Consider the following 22,581-nt stretch of genomic DNA (forward strand, 5'->3'; position numbering starts at 1 on the left):
GAAAACACAAAAGCTAAAAGATACAGAGGTCAGGGTGGAACTTATTGCTCTTTCCATACCTGATTCATCTGCTGAACTCTACTGTAGGAAGATTTGTAAACAGTTATAATCTAGATACTGCCTTTTTAAAAGCTGCATAAGGAGTTATTTAAAGATGCATGGTCTTTCAAAACCCAAGCTAAATTTTTGGTGGGCACCGATATAGTCATTTTATTAGAGTTTTAGTGAAAAACGGATGATTAACTGCATGATATACACGTTGACACTTATTGTACACTTGATTACATCAAAATGTTCACAGACCTCAGGTATTCTAAAATGATATTAACTATTCTATTAGTTTTAAAAAGATCTTCTGGTTTAAAATATTGCCTGCTGAAACTTACATATGCACTATAACATCCCAATTTTCTAGTCTTAGAAAAAAGTGTAATGGTATGGTACTCTACATTTAAGATTACTAAAGATTATTTCTTTCCCTTTATATATATTTTTGACTCCATAAATGGGCTCTTTTATCAATGAAATATCAGACATCCATTAGATGCCTAGCAATATATATATTTAGAACTTACCTAAAACAACAGAGCCTCCAAAATAGTTTCTTCAAAGCACAATTCCAAGATCACACATTTAAAATTCAAAATATCTATTCTAAAAGCCTTCAACTTAAAAAAAAAAAAAAAAAGCACTGTCTAAAACCATGTTTAATGTATATGCCATGATTCTGAGATACTACAGAAGAAGCTGCTGGCACAGATGGATAATGTATTACATTGAAATCAAATAGGAACTTGAGATCCTATTAATCATTCAATACTTTTGTGTTTTAGGCAGAAGTTTTCTTATTTTTCAGAGGGAAACTGAGGGAAATCTTTTTTTTTTTTTTTTGCTTTGGCTACAACAAATTTATTTGTATTAAAAAGCACTGGACACAGAAAATGTTCTATTTAGGATATTAGAAAAATCAGGCAGAGCACATATGCAACTAAGGCATTTCTTAGGTTTCCACTTAGCTGTTCTAAAACACGTAATTTCAGTATTTTTGTACCCCAAGCTTCACCATGTCTTCTTTGTTAAAAAAAAGTCTTTATAATCCTGTGGCAGCTATGGTTTAACTCTTTTTATGTTAACAGGATTTGTTTTTTTCCCAAATGGCAAAACCACTGAAAAGCACCCTTTTTTCTGTGTATCATTCTACATACAGCTAAAAATGGTACAACAGAAAAAAGAATGCTGAGGTTTTAGATTTGAAGGTTTTTCCATCTGTAGCCAGCTAATAACTATGAAAGCACAGGTGTCAATCTTTTAACCTAAAGGTAAATAAAGTAAAACATTTAAGTAAATGGTTCCACGAACATTTCATGACAAAGGCTTTTAATACAAACATTCATGAACAATTTCAGGGAAAGGAATTTCACAGAAACATTCTGCTAGCTAATGAAATGGTTGGAATCAGCTACCAAGAGCTATTACATCACCTATGCCACCCATGGTTGTAAATCGTAATGGTGCTAAATTTTCACTGCTCTGCAAGTATTTGAAATAATAATGCATCTAGGATCTCCCAGACTCAAATTATGAACAACAATAATAATAAGCATTGAGAATTCCTACCTTATGATAGTAAACATTTTAAAGGAATAACAAACCCAAGTACAAAAAATTAATGCCTGATGTAAAGAATTCATGCTTGAACTGTAAGACAAAACAGCCCAGAATAAAATGAATTAGCTACGTATTCGGTGAAGAAAATCTACAAATACTTGATATTTATTAAAAATACCCATATTCACCAATTATCTTATATGAACACATTCTTTCCCCACAGATGGCCTAAGTGCAATAAAGGGTTAACAGCAGCTCTGGGTTGCCCCAAACTTACACATTCCAGAAGTCTTTAGGACTGGCCCCTGAGAAATAACCTTTGAACTCTTGCAATATCCTGCCTCATAAGAATGTCTTAGCATACCTGATGCTTTGGCCACACCAGATGGCTTATGCTAACAATGTGATTTATGGTGAACACCTGTTTTCGTTCACCTGGGGCCCTGGGCCAGCTGTATTAGTTCAACCTCTGGGTGAGAAGGGAGGAGGGCTAGAGTAGCTAAGGTCAGTCCTGAAGGCTCCCTGACCTCCAACAAAAACCCTGGACACCAAGGCTGAGGTGAGCTTCGCTGGTTGATAACATTTTACTCCTGTTGTCACACACTTTTGCTGGGAGGCACTATCTGTGCAGTTTCATTAGGAGAGCACAACTGGAACTTTGTGTCTGGTTTCTCTTGGACTCTGCCTCATGTAGCTTTCTCCTTCGCTGATTTTAATATGTATCCTTCTGCAGTAATAAACTGTAACCATGAGTAGAACAGCTTTCCTGGGTCCTTGAGCCTTTCATCAAATCATCAAACCTGAGAGTAATCTTGGGGACCCCTGACACACCTGTAAATCCAGTAAAATTCTTATTTAATAAAGAAAATTTCTTCATTTCCAAAGAGGCAGAAATGATTTTACACACTCACAGGAATGCCTTCTAATATATGGATTCCCTTCCCACCAACAGAAAGAATAAAGGTGGTGGCTTCTGGCCAAACGTAGAAAGTTACTTGTGCTGATTAAAACAAGTACTGCCCCGCTCCTACCAGCTTCCTTCTTTTCTTCAGTCAGGAGCCATGTTACTGCCAGAAAGTCTAGGAAATGGAATCATTAATGCTCTTACATCAGTTGCTACTACTAACCTATAGCTGAGAAGAAAAAAAACTTTCTCAATCCTTCCAGCCTTAGGTTAATTTTATATACTTAAAAAAAAAGATTTCTTGCAGCATGTGGTACTGAATTGGTGTCCCCTGCATTGTTTCTTAACCAAGGGACCACCAGAGAAACCCCTAATTGTTTACATACGTTTAAAGAAAAGGTGTGTCAGAACCATCTTGCCTGGCCCAAGAACTCATTTTTGAACACTAAGAGGTATACAAAGACACTCCATCAGCCAGGAGCTGGTCAAAGGTCAGTCATTTCTTGAGAATGTGTAGGAGTAGGACGCCCCAAGTTCACTGAGTTAACCCTTTACTGCACAGAGGGATGAGTTCCATAAAGGACTAGTAGGTTGAAGTATCACCAAGAATTATAGTATTCAAGAGCTCTCTTTAATTTTCACCTTACCCGAGTGGTTAAAAAAAAAATAAAGAGAAATCAGTATTATCTTCTTGACTGATTGGCAGTTGTTGTATAGTGACAAAGGACTTTACCAAATTCTGTTACAACACAGCTGCCACAATGGTTTCATCAGCAAAAAAGGAATAGCGATAACCTATCTCACAAGGATGTGGGGATGAAGTGAAACATCTATTCAGAAGTCTTATTTTGTGGTATCACCACTCAGGATATATTGATAATGTTGAGCTTTTTCAGATACTTGAGATTTCAAAATTACCTGGTTCTAGGTACTCAACACTTCTGCAAGGATGAGATTTAATATACTTCAAGGCATGAACCCCAGAAGGTGCTAGAGGAACAAATTAATTAAAAAGTTGTTCCCTTCTTTCACATTCCCGGGTTAGGATACATTTCTTCAAAATAGTCAATGTGTGGAGGTTGGAGTATGTCAAGGGCAGAGAGTACCTGGGAAAAGGAAAAAAAAAAAAGCAAAATTTAGAGGAAAAAAAAAAAAGAACCAAAATATGACATAAATGCAAAAAAGTACTCTTAACTCATTAATGGTTTCAGGCTTCATTATAACTGCCCACTGAGATGAACTAAATTTATCAATCAAGAAACACTGAAACATTAAGATAGGCTTTGTAAAATTACTATCAAAGACAATTTTAGCTACAGCAATACGAGAGAGGCAATTGGGATATACCACATGCTACCAGAACCCCTGCACAGGAGAATGCTGGAAAGAAATGTCCTATTTCTAACAGTTGGATTCGCTCCAAGAGCCTGAGAGCTCTATCTACCATTCACCCTATATTCCTCTGTTCAAAAATGTTTACTATATGTATTTTATCTGGTAGGCATTTTGGAAGGCTCTTCGGTAAAACTGATGAATAAAAATAACCACCCCGCTCTTGACTAGGGGAGAGGAAGGCATTAAATAGTTAACAAAAATGGAGCTGTGACATTTATTATTATGAAGGGAAAAAGTACAGAGCAGTGGAAGAAAAAGCTTCCCTGAAGGAACACTAAGAGTTGCAGGGTGAATAGGAGTTGGTCAGGCAGTGTAAAAGCACTGAGGCAAGAGAGAACCTGGAGGAGTCTAGAAACAGAAATGCCAGTGCTTATGGAACACAGAGGGTGGGAGGAAAACAGACTGGGGAAGAGAAAGGCAGGAGTATATCACACAAAATCTCTTTACATTACGGTAAGGGTTTTGGATTTTATTCCAAGTACAGAAAAAGAAGTCACTAGGGTGGAAAAAAAAAGACTTTAAGGTATCTGAAATTCAAGTCCTTTATAAAAGCTGTACACTACCAATGTGACTTCTGCCATAGAAATATAACAAATAGGCCTTCTTCCCCTACCAACTGTCTACCAACTCCTTTAAGCCCCATCTATGATGTCACACCTAAGAATTCAAACCTATCTTGCTAATGAGAAATATCAGACTCAAAGGATACAGAAGAAGGTATTTAACAGAAAATAAATTTTTATTTATTTAGTATAAGTTTATTTAGTAGTACAAGTTCATATTTCGTGATCTTTAGCTTAGTTTTTCAAGAAAAAATGTATTCTGGAGAACTTCAAACATATAAAAGTGGGCAGAATGATATAAAAGAACACTCATGTAATCAAGACTTGGCCTTAGTAGTTATCTACATGACCTTTCTCCATTCATCTATACCCTCCACTCTCCCTGTATAATTTTGAGGAAATTATCAGCTATACATCAGTAAATATCTCTAAAAGCTAAAAACTTTTAAAAAGTACAATGAACAAATCTAAAAATTTAATGTTTTTCAACACCATCAAATACCCAGTGCTCAAGTTTCTAAGTTTCTTATTTTTTTGGTGGGGGGGGGGGGGAAGTGTTAATCTAAATTAGGAGCTAAAGAGGATTTACATATTATGGTTGATGCACATCTAGCAAGTTTTACCTATAAATTTCTCCTCTATTTCTTTCTCTTTTCCCCTTGCGATTTATGTATGGAAGAAACCTTGTTCATGTTATTTTACTATTTTTATTTATTTGGCTGTTTGGGGTCTTAGTTGTGGTACACAGGATCTTCGATCTTTAGTGTGTGAACTCCGAGCAGTGGCATGTGGGATCTAGTTCCCTGACCAGGAATTAAGCCAGGCCTTCTGCATTGGGAGCACAGAATCTTAGCCACTGGACCACCAGGGAAGTCCCTTGTTCATTTTAAAGGTTATTATTATTATTTTTTTAGCCAATAATTTGTTACTTTATAAAGTTTTTAATTAAATGAAACCTTTATTGAAAAAGCCTTCACTCACTTAGAGCTTCCCTCATAGCTCAGTTGGTAAAGAATCTGCCTGCAATGCAGGAGACCCCGGTTCAATTCCTGGGTTGGGAATATCTGAGGGAGAAGGGATAGAGTACCCATTTCAGTATTCTTGGGCTTCCTTTGTGGCTCAGCTGGTAGCTGGTAAAGAATCCACCTGCAATGCAGGAGACTTGGGTTCGATCCCTGGGTTGGGAAGATCCTCTTGGAGAAGGGAAAGGCTACCCACGCCAGTATTCTGGCCTGGAGAATTCCATGGACTATATATATATAGTCCATGGGGTCCCAAAGAGTTGGACACGACTGAGCGACTTTCACTTTCACTCACTTTAATACCAGTTAAGTATAAAGGTTTTAAAATAGTTTAGATGTTTATAAAGAGTATCCTTAGTTTATAAAGAATATCTGTATTTTCTTTCTGAACTAAAATGTTTATACTCGGAAATCTTGGTATAAATGGAAAATAACAGATTTTCCAGTTTCTTCAAAGAATAATTTTTACCATATGAAAGATAAATTACTTCATTTCTATATTTTTAAACACCTATAATTAGCTGGTGTCACAAATTCACATAAATTCATTTCTCATTATGTGATAGAAAAATTTTTAACATGAATATTTGATGCTTTGAGGAAGGCAGTTAGAAATTAGTGTTTTACTTGACATCTTTCGGACTCTAAGCTCTGTATCTGAACAACATACATCCTGTCTTGGGGGGAAACAGAATGCAGTGAGTGACAGCGTCCATTAGACAAAGCTATTTTACACTTCAAATCTATCTGCTATAATTAGAGGTTATCTAAAGGAAAGTGACAGCCATACATTTTAAACCTTGATAGAGAAGAATGAGGCTTTCTTACTCCAAATTTTATGAGGCTTTCTGCAGAACAGCCATATAAAATAGGGTTAGACATTTGCGCCAAAGCATTTAGCTGTGATTCTTAGCTTTGAAGGTATAATACTTTAAATTCTGTCTGGAATTTTTTAAATGCCCATTGTCTTATATTCCTGTTTCTTCTACCTCAAAATGTTTATCAGATGACAGCATTCAGTGTTTCCAGGTGGCAAAAACAGTGCTTAGAGATGATTCAGGAATCTCAGAAGCGATGTAAATGAGTTAAGTGAGAAGGAACATTAGCAGAGTTTCAAACCCCAGACTTAATGCCTGACTATTTAAATAGTCCAAGTACTTCTATAACCCTTCTATTATTTATGGGAATAAAGTATATGAGATTAGCCTTATGATGTAAATAGGAGGTCACCTGTAAAGAGTCAAAGTATCCCAAAATACCACAGACTCAAAACTCTGAGGATCTCAAACACACAAAAAGCAAGCTGATTTGTCTAATTTAAAAATGAACTAAAGCTCCATCCTGAAATAATGGTCATTACCAGTGTCTCAGCACATTTCTCAAATCTTTTAAGAGTTGAACAAAAGCTCATTGTGGTAGCTGATTTTCAGAATTTTAACCTCTGTGATGTTAGAAGATTCACTAAAATTGGTTACATTAGTAAATGGCGTAGTGGGTTTTTAAGTTAACCCTTTATCAATAAAACAATTGCTGTAAATAATCTCAATCCTAAATGTAAAGACTAAAAATTTAACTGTTTGTGGAATTCAAATTTAATTAATTCAAATCCCAAATTTAAGCAAAGGAGGTCCCACCACCTCTCCATTCTCTCACGTACCCCTACCCCCAATAGATTTTAAGTTGTTTAAGGTAGAGAATGTTACTTTTTTGAGCTGTAACATACAGTAAAATATACAGATTGTAGTGTATAATCTGAATAATTTTTATACACATAAAGTATACAACATGATAAATTTTTATTCCATGGTTAAAAGCTAGATCAAGAAATTAAGGATTTCAACATCCCAGAAGTCCCCCTTTGCTCCTTTCTAGTCAGAACCCATACCTGCCCAGAGGTTACCACTGATCTCACTTCCATCACCATGGATTCCTTTTGCCTGTCCTTGAACTTTACGTAAATTGAATCATAAAAAATCAAGTCTTTGTATATGGTTTCTCTCATTTACTGTTATGCCTGTGAGATTCACCCATGTGTGAATCTTCACCCTTTTTAATGATGTGTAGGATAACATTGTATCAAAGGAATATAACACAAAGTATTTATCCAGAGTACTGCTGGCAAACTTGGGGGTTGTTTCTAAATGTTATTACGAATAAAGCTGCTATGAACATTTTTGTACATGTCCTTTGGTAGATATATGCAATCATTTGCCTTGGGTATACCAAAGAGGAGAACTGCTGGGTCGCCGGGCAGGTGTATATTTAGCTTTAACAGAAACTGTGGCAGAGAACAACCAATTCTGACTTCGTGTTGACTGTTTCTTTGACTTGCTGTGCGTTGCTGTTGTTATTATAATCATACATAAAAGACCTGTCTCAGAGGACCCTGGCCTTCTGCCTGACTGTTAAACTGAAGTGCCTTTGTTCAGCTCACAGAGATAATCTGACTCTGCCCACTGTGAATGGTTGCAAGAGATTAACACATCTCTTCCACAGGCAGGCCATTCCAGTAGATGTTTTACAAGATTCACTTTACTCCCTCACTCCCTCTCCCTCTCTGTTCTGCCTTTTGACTTTAGTTCCTCAGCACTTTTCTCTCTGGTTCTATAAAACAATCTGGCATCTAGATCCCAACAAGATGGTTACTTTGAGACATTAGTCTGCCATCTTTTCGGTCAGTTGGCTTAAAGCCATATTCCTTGCCTCAGCACCTTGTCTCTGATTCATTGATCTGTAGTGTGAGGAGCAGAGCAAGCTTGGACTAGGTAACAAATTACCAGTTTTCCTAAGTGGTTTTACAAATCTACGTTCTTACCAGCAACAGTAAGCTTCAGTTGATTCACATTCTCATCCACAGTGGGTATTGTCAGTCTTTCACTTCAACCATTCTGGTGGGTATATAGTCAGATCAGATCAGATTAGTCGCTCAGTCGTGTCCAACTCTTTGTGACCCCATGAATCACAGCACGCCAGGCCTCCCTGTCCATCACCAACTCCCGGAGTTCACTGAGACTCACGTCCATCGAGTCAGTGATGCCATCCAGCCATCTCATCCTCTGCCGTCCCCTTCTCCTCCTGCCCCCAATCCCTCCCAGCATCAGAGTCTTTTCCAATGAGTCAACTCTTCACATGAGGTGGCCAAAGTACCGGAGTTGCAGCTTTAGCATCATTTCTGTGTGACCCCAGAGATGGCAGCCCACCAGGCTCCCCGTCCCTGGGATTCTCCAGGCAAGAACACTGGAGTGGGTTGCTATTTCCTTCTCCAATGCATGAAAGTGAAAAGTGAAAGTGAAGTCGCTCAGTCGTGTCCAACTCTTAGCGACCCCATGGACTGCAGCCTACCAGACTCCTCCATCCATGGGATTTTCCAGGCAAGAGTACTGGAGTGGGGTGCCATTGCCTTCTCCATTAGCATCATTCCTTCCAAAGAAATCCCAGGGCTGATCTCCTTCAGAATGGACTGGTTGGATCTCCTTGCAGTCCAAGGGACTCTCAAGAGTCTTCTCCAATACCACAGTTCAAAAGCATCAATTCTTTGGTGCTCAGCCTTCTTCACAGTCCAACTCTCACATCTATACATGACCACAGGAAAAACCATAGCCTTGACTAGACGAACCTTTGTTGGCAAAGTAATGTCTCTGCTTTTGAATATGCTATCTAGGTTGGTCATAACTTTCCTTCCAAGGAGTAAGCGTCTTTTAATTTCATGGCTGCAGTCACCATCTGTAGTGATTTTGGAACCCAGAAAAATAAAGTCTGACACTGTTTCCACTGTTTCCCCATCTATTTCCCAGTATCTCACTAATCTTAATTTACATTTCCCCAATGACTAACAACTTTGAGCAATCTGTCATAGGCTTATTAGCCATTTGGTTATCCTATTTTTGGTGAAATTCTTACGTCTTTTACTGATGGGCAAAAATTTTTGATCTGGAGGAGCTCTTTATAAGATATATAATGTTTGGATACAGAATTTACAGTCTGAAAAAACATCAAGTAAAATATTTATTTCTAATGGTTTTCCTCAAATGCTAAACATTTATTTAAAAAATCGTTCTATTACATAATAAATTCTGGAAACAAGTTTTTTTGCTGGATGATGTCTGAGGTCTGTCTTTTCTTTCTCTTAAACTTCTGTGTTGCACATACTTAGTTGCTTCAGTCGTCCAACTCTTTGCGATCCTTGCCCGCCAGGCTCCTCTGTCCATGGAATTCTGTCCAAGAATACTGGAGTGAGTTGCCATGCCCTCCTCCAGGGAATCTTCCCCACCCAGGGATCGAACCCAGGTTTCCTACACTGCAGGCAGATTCTTTACCATCTGAGCCACCAGGGAAGTCCCTTAAACTTCTGATGAGCATCAATTTTTAATGTCAATGGTGTCCTAGTTAACATTTTCAAAAAAAATGGTCAAAGCTTTACTTGTCTAGTTAAGAAATCTTTGCTTATCTCAAAGTTGTGAAGACATTTTCCTGTGTTTCATTCCAGAAGCTTTGTTATTTTACCTTTCACATTTAAGTCTGATCCATTTTGAATTAACTTATGTATATGTCATGAAATAGACCTCTTTCATTGTTCTTGTTGTTATGGTTCAGTTGCTAGGTCGTGTCTGACTCTTTTGCGACCCTATGGACTATAGCCCATCAGGCTTCTTTGTCCATGGGATTTCCCAGGCCAGAATATTGGAGTGGGTTGCCATTTCATTCTCCAGGGGATCTTCCCCACCCAGGGATCAAACCCTTGTCTCCTACATTGGCAGGTGTTCTTTACCACTGACCCACCAGGGAAACCCAGATTTTTTCAAATGGGTATCTAATTGATTTTGATTTACTGAAATGGCCACCCACTCCCCTCTGGATTGCAGTGGCACCTATCTTATAAATCAGGTGAATACATATGTGTATGTCAGTTTACAGACTCTATTCCATTTATCTGTCTATCTTTGTACTGCCTTGATTTTTATAGCTTCATATGTTTCAATACCTGGATGTCTGAATCTCCAAATTTGTTTAACTTCTTCAAGATTGTCTTGACTAGTTTAGTTTAGGTCTTTTCCATTTCCATAAACTTTAGAATGTTTGTCAATTTCCAAACATACATACACATAAAACCCTGCTGGGATGCTCATTGGGATTACCTTGAATATATAGCTGAACTTGGGTAAAGCATGCATATTAACCACAGTGAGTATTTCAGTCCATGAATACAAGCTACTGTATTATTAGAAATGCATCAAGAGTACCACAAGATTTAGGCACAGAGCAAACAAAACCAAATCCACTGATAAGTAACCTATTCTAATTATCCTTTGCCCTTTCATACTCCTTAGCAGCAGAACCATTAGCATTAATAATGTCTGTAGCCAAACAGCTTGTCGGCATTCAGAGAAGGGTCCTATTGGTATGATTCTTTTTCCTACTTATGAACCCAGAAAGGCCTTCTCTGAGTTTAGTCAGACTATACAAAGGAAAACAAATGATTCTTCTTTGCTTTCTCTACCTCCTCTTTGGCCTCCTCTACTCCAGAACTAAAAGGTTGGGAAGAAGTAACTCCAAGAAAGATCACTGAGGCAATCATTCTAGACTTCAAGATTTCATATCTTTTTCCTGTCACTTTCACTCACTCACTCACTCTTCAATAGACTGTCTACCTACCGTGTGCTTAGTGTTATTACCTAAGGACAAGAAAAACCCAAGAACTGTATAACAAGGGCTCGTGGCAGGAATCAGTGGGTCCGAAGGAGGCTCTGGATGGGCTTTAGAGGGCTAGTTAATGTCTAAAATGAAATAAAAATTGTGTGCATACGTATTTTTCCAAAGGTACCCAGCATTCATCAGATTCTCAAAGACTGAAAAAACCTTCAATCACCCCTTTTCCATGCTGTTAAAATGACAACCATGTCTGTGAAGTAGAGAATATACAGTCACAGCTCAAATTCTGACTAGATACTACAGAGATGCTACTAAACTACTAACCAACATCGATCTTTAGAAAGTTAAACCCATTTCTGGCACCCTAAGTTACTACATCGCAGTGAACTTATCCTATAAGATGAACAAACTTTAAGGGAAAAACAATGTGTGTGTGTGTATCTCAATCAGTCAGATCACCTGAAATCAATGAATATGATACAATGACTTTGAAGGTTCTGTTCAAAAGAAAATCCAAAGTCTTCCAGGACTCTGCAGCTATTCTCTGACACATACAAAGTCATCCAAATTAAAACCCAGCCTTCCTGCAACAGCCAGGTGAATCTTTCTAAATGCCATTTTCATCATGATATTCCTTTCTTCTTCTTCTAGTCAATCGAATATTAATCTCAAAAGGCTCATCTTAAGGTTTACCTTCTCCCTGTTAAAATCATCTTTGAGAGTCTAAGTCCAGGACAATTATTCTCTTTTTCTTAATAGTATAATACTTATCTGTCATCTTTCACCTGAGAAGCTTTAAAAAAAGTACTGCTACCTGTAATCTCAACCCCAGAGATTACAATTTAGTAGGTCTAGGATGAAACCCATGAATTTGCATTTTTTAAGACTTATATACTTTGAGGTTTGGTTGCCCAGCTTTTCACTCTGCACAGAGCAAAGTGTCCTGTATTAATGTTTAACCATGCAGGTAGTCCTCCGCCAGCACTGTTACCACAGTATTTATCACGTTACTAAACTCCCCGAGGGTAGCAACCCCTAGAAGCTGATGGAGTTTAGGGATATAGGATGCGCACGATAAATGTTTACTGAAGTAATGAATATGGGCTCTGAAGCAAGACAGATTTAAATTCCAATCTTGTGCCACCTTGACCTTGGGCAAGTTACTTAACTCTAAGCTTTGGTTTCCTTCTCTGCAGAGTAGGGATAGCAAGCCCTACCTGACAAGATTTTTACATATTAATATACATAAAGCATCTACATACTTCCTGACAGTAACAAATGCTCAAGCATCTGGTCTACTTCCTTTAAAAAAGGACCATATTTTAAACTTTTTTTTTTTTGGTATTCTCCATATGACCTAGCACTACACTCTGTACACAGGACACAATTAATAAACATCTGTTGCCTTAACTACATCAAATACCAGTTGCCTCTTAGATTGGCATTCCAAACATACCAGGTATGCTGGCCCAGAGATACTTCTGTAGATTTCAGAGCACGGCATAAATTCATTATGTATAAAATAGTGGTGCCATGATGTCTTCAGCTCCAACTATCTGCCTCACTTTCGAACATTCCCAAAGAAGTCACAAGCACTCTTTTATGACAGAGCTCAGGAGCTCCGAACAGTAGTTGCTGTGTGTTAATATGTGTGATTTTCAAAAACGCAGTTTGTTTCTTTTCTTACACTACTCACTCTGACACTATCTCTGTAACTTAATTAGCTACTCCATAGGAATGAGTCATGAGCAAAGATAGTAATATATACAGATAGTGGCCTATTACACCACCCCTCCTTTATAAAAGAAGCCAAGATAGGTCCAAATATAATAAACCATTGAAACCTGTAGTAAGTGAATTTCTGATGCCACCTGAAAAATATTTATTTCCCATGGATCCCTTTACTTGAGTCTCTGACAATGTATATATACGGTGTGTAACTCTTTGATGCTGGGTTGGTATTCACAAGGCAAATTTGAGAAATAAGTAACAAAGTGAGCACTAGACATCTATCTAAAATCATTTCCAAAATTTCAGGAACTAGTCATGAAATAGCAACTGGAATGATGTTTTGAAAGTTACTGAAACAAACACACATTGTTAAACAGTTCCAACTGAATAAAAGACAAAACAATAACTTTCTAAAAAAGTTTAAGGAAAATGGATTGGGGGCGGGGGAATCAGTAAAATGAAATATGTCAAACCAAGGAGCTTCAAATAAAAACACATTGTAAGTCTGATATTCCCAGTTTTACCAAATACTTCAAACTTCTATAAATTTTTCTCTTAAAGTGTGATTCACACTTTGGCCAAAGTTCTTAAAGTTCCTGTGCAAACCAGCAGTCAGATTCACAAGCAATTATTATTTTTCTGACTTTTATTTCAGCAATTAAAACAGCACAGGTTGAGAACCAAATGCAGAATTTCAGGCAGTTTTTCTTTTCATATGAAATTGAAAACTAACAGTCTAACACTAACATCCGCCAGGGAAATTTTACATATATCAAACTTTTAATTCAGGATTAGTTGAAGAGAAGCTCTCTCAAACCACTATGATTCTCTTTCCCCATGAGTCCTGACATTTCTACACAGAGCAATAAATAAGATAACCCATATTATCTTTAAGAGCTGTATTTTTTTTTTTTTCAGAGGAAAAACTTTTTCGTATATCTTTAACTCAACTCTGATTTAAAATACTAAAAGATAAAAATAAGGCATTTAAAATCAGGGGCCAGTTACTTCTATTTAAATCACTCAGACTACATATTATACTCTATTTTTACGTCGAGTATTAGCACTGTTCCCGAGCTAAGTTTTAACATTTGCTTTATATCAATTAATATTTCTGTCAATCAATAAATCCTAGAATTCATTTAAATTTGCTCATTCACAAAAAAGGTCTATTTTGTCTCAGGTTTCCAAATCCCTTAATACGGTAATGTACCCTTTTTTAGTCTCTTCTGCTCTTTACTAACATAATTAAACATGCTTTGGAAATAGTTATCCCAAACACCAACTTCACTTACATTATCATGTTTAAAAAAACACAACATCTTCAATTCCCGGAAGACCCTTTTGCAAGAGACCAGATTCTGGAAGACGTTGGGCATCTTTTTGAGTGCTACTCTCTTTCCATCTCTTGGATCTGTTACTGACCTAAAGACACAATATTTAGGGGGAGAGGAAAAAAAGAGAAATCAATTCCAAACTTTGCTCTTCAATGTTTCATCATATGACAGATACCTTTATACTGAAACACTCAATATTAAATCCACTTAATAATGCTTAAGGTATCAGTGAGAAAGATTAAAAAAAAGTATAACCAAACAGAATGTTTAGCCCACCCAACTCATTTGCCATGCTGCTTCTTTTTTTTAAATCCCTAAATTTCTATAAAAACTTTAATCTTCCAGAGAGGTCACTTAGCGATACATCTGAGGTAGAAAGGCTATTAACGGTAAAGCTATTTTAGACAGGAGGGAAAAAGTATAGAACATTAACATGATTGAAGTCAAATTAGTTTTATGCTTTATTTTCAGAACCAAATGTGGTCACTTTTAATTCAGTGTAGAGACTACAACTGCAGTATTTCTTATGTAAATGAACATCTTTTAGTAATACGGTTTCTAGGACATTTCAGGACACCAGCGTGTCCCCTCGTAAGTCTGAGTGGGAGTTTAGGGCTGTGGCATCTTGGTTATCATGATAACGTCTTCCCTTTTCTCAGTTCTTGGTATGATAGCTGCCTCCTGCAGTTACTCTCTCTTTAATAACTCAGTGTCTGCCTAGAAATTTCTTTTAGCCTTCTAACATCTATATTGCCAATTCCTTGCGTTACAGTTCCCTGTGTTTGAAGTACTAACGTGTTTTCCATTTTTCTGACGGGACCCAACTGATACATATTAAGTCAAAGTTTTTGGTAATTATGGCCAATTGGCCATTTGGCTAACTGAGCTTCCATGAATTAATCTAAAGCTTTTTTTGCCTTCTATCCATCATGGATGACTGGTTGTCTTTGTAGAATTCATTCCTGTCAGATTTATTTTGCTAGATAATTATCACTCTCGGCTACCGTTATCTTTCACTTTCTCTTTCAGTCATTCGATGATTTGGCTCCTCTTCCCAGATTTCTATCGTTTTGAAATTTGGTCTGTATGTCACCAATGCCTTTATCTAAGTTATTAATTAAAGTTTAGAACAGGTCTGAGGACAAAGCTCTTCAACAGATATAATACTAGAAGGCATCTTTATTCAATTATTTACTTAACTACAATTACTCAGTTTATTTCTTCCTCTTGTCCAGGAGGAAATAAGACACTTATCAAATTACTTTTCTGAAAATAAAGCATTCCTTTTATTTAACTGTCTAAAAACCATACCAAACTTCTTTATGAATATCATCACTTCTTTACAAATTTATCCTAGTGATTGCTACTTCCTTTCCTGAGTTCTCGTTACTCTTAAATGGTGCATCCTAGTATTTTTAAAACAGCATGAGGACTCTACTTTCTCCCACTGATAGAAAATTTGGTAAAACAAGTATTATCATTTTTAACTCTTCAATACCTTGAAATGTAATTCAACTACACTAAGAGACCTAACATTTTTGACTGTTGTTTAAAAAAGTACCAAGCAAAATCCACAACACTGCTTAGAATCCACATAATCCAGGAAAGCAAAATACGAAGGCAACCAAATATAATATTATATTGACTATTACATTTTTTTTCATATTTAAATATCTGGTACCTGGATACCAGAAGATAAAAAGTCAATGAAACAGCAAGGAAAGGAAATTCTGGATCACACACTGCATAGTAGTCACTGCCTCTTGAGTCTTCTTTAATGGAGGACAGTTAATTAGCATTTTTTTGTCTTTTATGACATTGCTATTTTGGAAGAGTACAGGCCAGTCATTTTGTAGACCGCTCCTCAATTTGCGTCTGACATTTTCTTAAGATTAGATTCAAGCTGATGCTGTTAGCTGCTGTTGTGTTGACTCTGCAACCCCATGGGCTGTAGCCCACCAGGCTCCTCTGTCCACGGCATTTTCCAGGCAAGAATACTGGAGTGGGAAGCCATTCCCTTCTCCAGGGGATCTTCCTGACTCTGGGATCTAACTGGGGTCTCCTGCATTGCAAGCAGATTCTTTACCATCTGAGCCACTAGGGAATGTATTTTTTAACGGGAATGACGCAGATGTCTTCTCAGTGCATCACTTTAGTAGGCACATGAAGTCAGTTTTTCCCATGACTGATGGTAACTGTGATCATTTGGATGAAGTGTTCTTTCAGGCTTCTACACTGTAAATTTATTTTTTCCTTTTGTCTAACTGTAAATATTCCTCATCAAACTCTGACTCACTACATTTAGCACCCATTGACGGCTTTATTGCCTGAATCAATGATCACTACGATGTTGCCAAATGGCACATTAGTAATTTTTAATGTCTAATGATAGCTAGCCTGCACAATATTCATTTTAAAAAATGAGTAAATTGATTTAACATAATACCCTTTCCAAAGGCCTCATGCGGCAAAAATTCTTTGCAACTTCTGACTTCACTGGTCTTGACCCTACCATGGTGAGGAAAGCTGTTCTAAGATAAACCCATTCTTGGCTCAGGGTTAGTACCATTCCTTCTAATGTTTTAAGGTAAAATTCACAAAGCAGCATTTTATGTTATTATTCATGCAAAAGCCAGTCATGCCTGTGGCTGGTAACAATGTAACTCTAATGAATGTGAATGGCAGTGCAGTAATTTCACGCCATGTTGAGTTTGTTCTCTCTTAACTTGAGGTAGCAGATGCTTTAATTCAGCACAAACAGTACCACAGAACACAGATAAGTGTGGAAGCCTGTTATACAGGAATTCTTTTATTTTCTTTGTTACTGAATGGCTTGCTGTGCTTAGTTTCTCTGCTGCTGCAATACCCTGGTTATTTCGACTGCACTTGTTCATGAAGCTCCTGCTGTAGAGATAATGAACAACGTTTAGGCAACTTTCCTCCTTTCAGAAAAAAGGAGTTAACCTTCGCCCTACAATTCAGTTATGACCAGTTACTTTCTCTAAAATACTATATGCTCTAAATAAAACAGTGCATCTGTCCTTTCATCTGCTTACCTTCACAGGCATTCCAGTTATACTAACAGGCACTTCCTCAGTTTTAAATTAACATTTGATTCTGTAAACACTTAGAAGTTTTCAAAAGAGAAAAACAAAAACAAAGTTTTAAGGGTTGTGAGAAAGAATCCTTTCTTATATCTTCTCGGGTTCATCAATCCTTCTCTGAACTTAGAATATAAGTTCAACTGTTTTTTAAACAGCCAGAAGAATCCACGAGCCATTCTTCAGAGAGAGAGAGAGACAGTCAAAAGAGTACACTACCAAAACAGGAAGCCTTTTAGATTTGGTATGGTTGTTTTGTTGTAGAGTTTTCTTAATCCCAGGAAGCTGAGACCAGTACCACAAATCTACTTGTATTACTGACAAGCAGAAGGGTTGAAATGAAACAAGAGTAAAAGTTATTATTGGGGATACTTTTCAGGTATTAGAATGTTACATTACAACATCTTTTAATTAGTATAACTAATCAGCAAGAATCTCCCAGAAATTAATGCTCCTCATTCACTTTATGTGAAGAATCTTTCCCCTTTATATATTTTAGCTGTTTTAAAGTTCATGGCTCTGATACAGGTTTTTAACTATCCAACAAAAATAATAATAATTTATAATGAGAATGTTCAATTTGGATTAAGAAATTTTTCTTCTAATTCTGGCCACGTTAACTTGTAATCAGCAATCCTCTATTTTTTGTTATATACTACAATTACTATGTCAACTGTACCAATACAATACACATCTCAGTAACAGAACCTCCTAAGTGTTAGTCGCTCAGCCGTGTTCGACTCTTTGCAACCCCCTACACTGTAGCCCCCCAGGCTACTCTGTCTATGGAATTCTCCAGGCAGGAATACTGGAGTGGACAGCCAATCCTTCTCTTCAGGAGAACTTCCTAACTACACTCTAAATGTTTAGATTATTGCCTTCACATTCACGGGATTCACTTCCTTAAAAGTTATTTTTACTTGTATTTAGATGAAGTCTGTTGAGAAAACAATAGCAAAAACTATGAGACAAAATTTTTGACAACAAATAAGTCTAGAAAATGTTTAGTTGTCCTCAGTACTTATTATATGTTCATGGACACTACAGGTTAAAGAATATGGAATATCATTTATATGATTCTTTTGTTTTTCTAACCAGATCTTCAACAAGCTCTAGTCTGTGTGCACTCTGACATAATTTACAGAGTTGCAAACTATAGTATTTAGAAGAACAAATCTCCTAAGCTTTCCTGCCCCCACCCAAAAACATATTAAAAAGGTTTCTCATCTTTCATATTTAGATAATCTGTTCCATCAGTCGAGTTTTTCTGATGTTGGTTTTTCTTGTAAATACCAAATTTGGTATTTGCTGAGTTAGCTCTATACATGAGAAAGCAATCTTCTTCATTTTATTCAACATACTTATAAAATAAACGATCCCCCAATTTGTTAATCTGAAAATTACAAGGAAAAAAGGTATTATACAATAGCCAAACCAAGCAGTGAAACAGTTCATTCTTTTTTCTCATATCCTAATATTACTGATTGGGAGAAGCAAAATAGCTACATTTAACAGAAAGAGTTAAAGAGGAATTTAAACATCCTCTAACTCTGTGCTTAAGTAAGTATAAATAGCAATGATCCCAGCAGATGAGAGCGAGCACTGAGCCATTCTGATCTGTAGTGAGACACCCGGGGGCGCTAATAAGGGAGGAAGAATAAAGAATAGGTAAGCCATCCAAGCAGAGACATTACTTTGCCAACAAAGGTCCATCTAGTCAAGGCTACGGTTTTTCCAGTTGTCAGGTATGGATGTGAGAGTTGGACTGTGAAGAAGGCTGAGCGCCGAAGAATTGATGCTTTTGAACTGTGGTGTTGGAGAAGACTCTTGAGAGTCCCTTGGACTGCAAGGAGATCCAACCAGTCCATTCTAAAGGAGATCAGTCCTGGGTGTCCTTTGGAAGGAATGATGCTAAAGCTGAAACTCCAGTACTTTGGCTACCTCATGCCAAGAGTTGACTCATTGGAAGAGTTTCTGATGCTGGGAGGGATTGGAGGCAGGAGGAGAAGGGGATGACAGAGGATGAGATGGCTGGATGCCATCACCGACTAGATGGAGATGAGTTTGAGTAAACTCTGGGAGTTGGTGATGGACAGGGAGGCCTGGCATGCTGCGATTCATGGGGTCGCAAAGAGTCGGACACGACTGAGTGACTGAACTGAACTGAACTGAAGCCATCCAATACCAAGCAGTCGTATTTACTTTCAAATACTTGTTATTGTAAGATCTAACTTTAAGGCCTCCTCAACTCCCCATTCCAATAATCACTGAATAAGTTAAACTATAGGTGAAAAATTATCTAATGCTAATTATTGTCTTGGGAATATTTTATGGTGCCTGAGATTATGAATTAATTAGTTCCATCCTTACTGTAGATTCTAAAAGACATATAGACTCTTTCCCTCTCAGTCACTGTCAAAATGTCTCTGTAAGAGTCTGACCTGCCTGCACAAAAGCTGCCACATTGTCTTTTCAATGTTAGAGGGTGATCATGACACATCCTAGTCTGCCAAGTCTAGGAAATTTTCAGGATCCACTAGCTACCATTTCTCCTAGAAACAGACCTGTGAATATCGTATGGGGAGGAAACCAGTTGCAATGAAGGAAAGGTATCTGTACAAAGCCACAAAGGAAAATAATCCACAACTGCAACTCCTTCTTGTATTTTAAAAACTTTGGGCAAGAGGAGATCACAAAGGGTAACCAAAACTAAAACTACGTTATACAAAAATATACTTGCTTTTAATCCCATTGATGACTTCATGAGAGATATGTATTCAGTAACAGGATCAATGATGAATATAAAGATTTTTTTAAATTAAGGAATGGCAATTTTTGTTGCACATTAGTTTTATAAATGTAGAAGACGTAAAATGAAAGAAAAGGACAGTTTTATTCACATGGTATGTTTACAGGATTATGGCTTTACCAATGTCAGAAACTGTAATAAATTGTGCACATCATCAGAAAAAGTTTTGTTTTAAATTGCCAAAGAGAATGCTTTACCATTTGATATTAATATTTTAGTGGTTAAACTAATATTTTAATAACATAAACTATAAGTCTCAATATGCTATTAGTTAAAAGCAAACTGAACACACCAACAATAAAATCTTTTTTGGAATAAAAAGGAAAACTTGAATATGGTTTAAAATTATGATTATAAATTAAATTTCCCTATTTTCTAGAGATGTATATTCTTATGTATACATAAGTGAAATGATATGAGATCTAGGATTTGTTTTAAAATACTTCAGCAATAAAGACTGTTGAAGCAAATCTTAAAGTTACTGAACCTGAGTGGTAGGTTGTCGTTGTTTAGTCACTGAGTCAAGTTCTACTCTTTTAGGACCCTGTGGACGTAGCCCACCAAGCTTCTCTGCCCATAGGGTTTCCCAGGCAAGAATACTGGAGTGGGTTGCCATTTCCCTTTCCAGGGGATCTTCCTGACACAGGGATTGAATCTGCATCTCCTACACTGGCAGGCAGCTTCTTTACCACTGAGCCACCTGGGAAGCCTGGCTAATGGGATCTAATTATTCATAAGTAAAGAAAAAGTATGTTTGCAAAATTGCAAAATAAAAAAATTAAAACAAAAAAATATTTAAATTTTATAATAATGTTAGAAATAGCCAAAACTGGGATTAAAGAAAATTTATGCAAGACTTCCACATAAAAGTACTGAAAACACATCACTGAGAGAAATTAAAGACATAAATAATGACGAGATATACCATATTCATGAATTAGAAAGCTATTTGATACTGTGAAAATTTCAATTCTCCCCAAATTGATTTATAGACTCAAGTGAAATTGAAAACATAAAATGGTTTTCATTTTGTAAAACTAGACAAATTAGTATAAGAGTTTTTATGAAAATGAAAATATGCCAAGGAAAGCTAAGAAGAAAGACACTCTTGAAAAAGAATGAGAAGGGAAAATTGCTCTCCCAGATATGAAGACTTACTATAAAGCCATGGTAATTTAGCCAGTCTAACAGTCCAATGAAACAGAAACATGGCACAGAAACAGATTCTCCCATATATAGACATTTGGCTTATCATAAAGCTGGCTATGCAGACAGAACAGCCATCTTAAGCAAGTGCTTCTCAGCTTCTAAACTAAACATTGCTCTGTAATACCGAGGCTCAGAGTCTGCAAACCATGTTTTGGTTTTTCCAACTAGATCCATGTTAAGACTCTGCTAATAAAGGGCTTTAGGAGCCTTTTAGGAGCAAGGCTGCTGCTGCTGCTACTGCTAAGTCGCTTCAGTCGTGTCCGACTCTGTGTGATCCCATAGACGGCTCCCCCGTCCCTGGGATTCTCCAGACAAGAACACTGGAGTGGGTTGCCATTTCCTTCTCCAGTGCATGAAAGTGAAAAGTCAAAGTGAAGTCACTCAGTCGTGTCCGACTCTTAGCAATCCCATGGACTGCAGCCTACCAGGCTCCTCTGTCCATGGGATTTTCTAGGCAAGAGTACTGGAGTGGGTCGCCATTGCCTTCTCCATAGGAGCAAGGCTAGGGTAGCAAAAAAGGAACAAAGGGCTCTTAGCCAGTTACATACAGACCTCTTAAGAATCAATTTTTTAAAAAGGCTTGGAAAGGCATTTCACCAAAAAAAAGGATTAATTCAAATGGCCAATAAACATATGAAAAGGAGCTTAACCTCATTAGTCATTTGGGAAATGAAAATTAAAGCCAAAGAGAAAGTATGACTTAACCACCAAAATGGCTAATATTTAAAAGTCTGATAATACCAAATGTTTGGTGAAGATGTGATGCAATGTCAATCCTAATACATTGCTAGTTGAAGTGTAAATTTATAGAATCACTCTGGGAAACAGGTTGGTTTTATATACTAAAATGAAAATAAATCCATACTGGAACCCAGCAATTCGACTCTGAGGTATACACCCAAAAGTAATGTGTGTACCTATACACTAAAACGCAAACAAGTGTGTGTGTTTGTGTTTGCAGCCATATTTGTAATACCCTTAAAAATGGAAATAACGCAAATACCCATGCACAGTAAAAGAGATAAACAAATTGTTGTATATTCACATAATGGAATATTTTACAGCAACTGAAATGAACTACTGCTATATGCAGCAACATAGACAAATCTCACAAACACAATTTTGAGCCAAAGAAAACAGTCACAAATGAACAGTAAGATTTCTATATAAAAAGTACAAGCAAAGTTAAACTCTAAAGGTTTAGGGATACATACTTAGGCAATAGAAACTATTAAAAAAGGGAAGTGGTTACC

General features: G+C 37.0%; 1 protein-coding gene across 1 annotated transcript in view; it reads right to left on the reverse strand.

The window, feature by feature from the left end:
* The window catches only part of NLK (nemo-like kinase), a 128,735-nt gene that overhangs the window by 46,946 nt on the left and 59,208 nt on the right, over nucleotides 1–22,581 (reverse strand). Inside the window, exons 2-3 of the mRNA XM_010861441.1 lie at nucleotides 14,168–14,297; nucleotides 3,563–3,618 (exon numbers count right to left, since the gene is read on the reverse strand). Of these exons, the coding sequence (XP_010859743.1) occupies nucleotides 3,563–3,618; nucleotides 14,168–14,297 (186 nt within the window). The remainder of the gene's footprint in view (nucleotides 1–3,562; nucleotides 3,619–14,167; nucleotides 14,298–22,581) is intronic.

The sequence above is a fragment of the Bison bison genome, unplaced genomic scaffold, assembly GCF_000754665.1.
Source record: "Bison bison bison isolate TAMUID 2011002044 unplaced genomic scaffold, Bison_UMD1.0 scf7180017864472, whole genome shotgun sequence".
Lineage (NCBI taxonomy): Eukaryota > Metazoa > Chordata > Mammalia > Artiodactyla > Bovidae > Bison > Bison bison.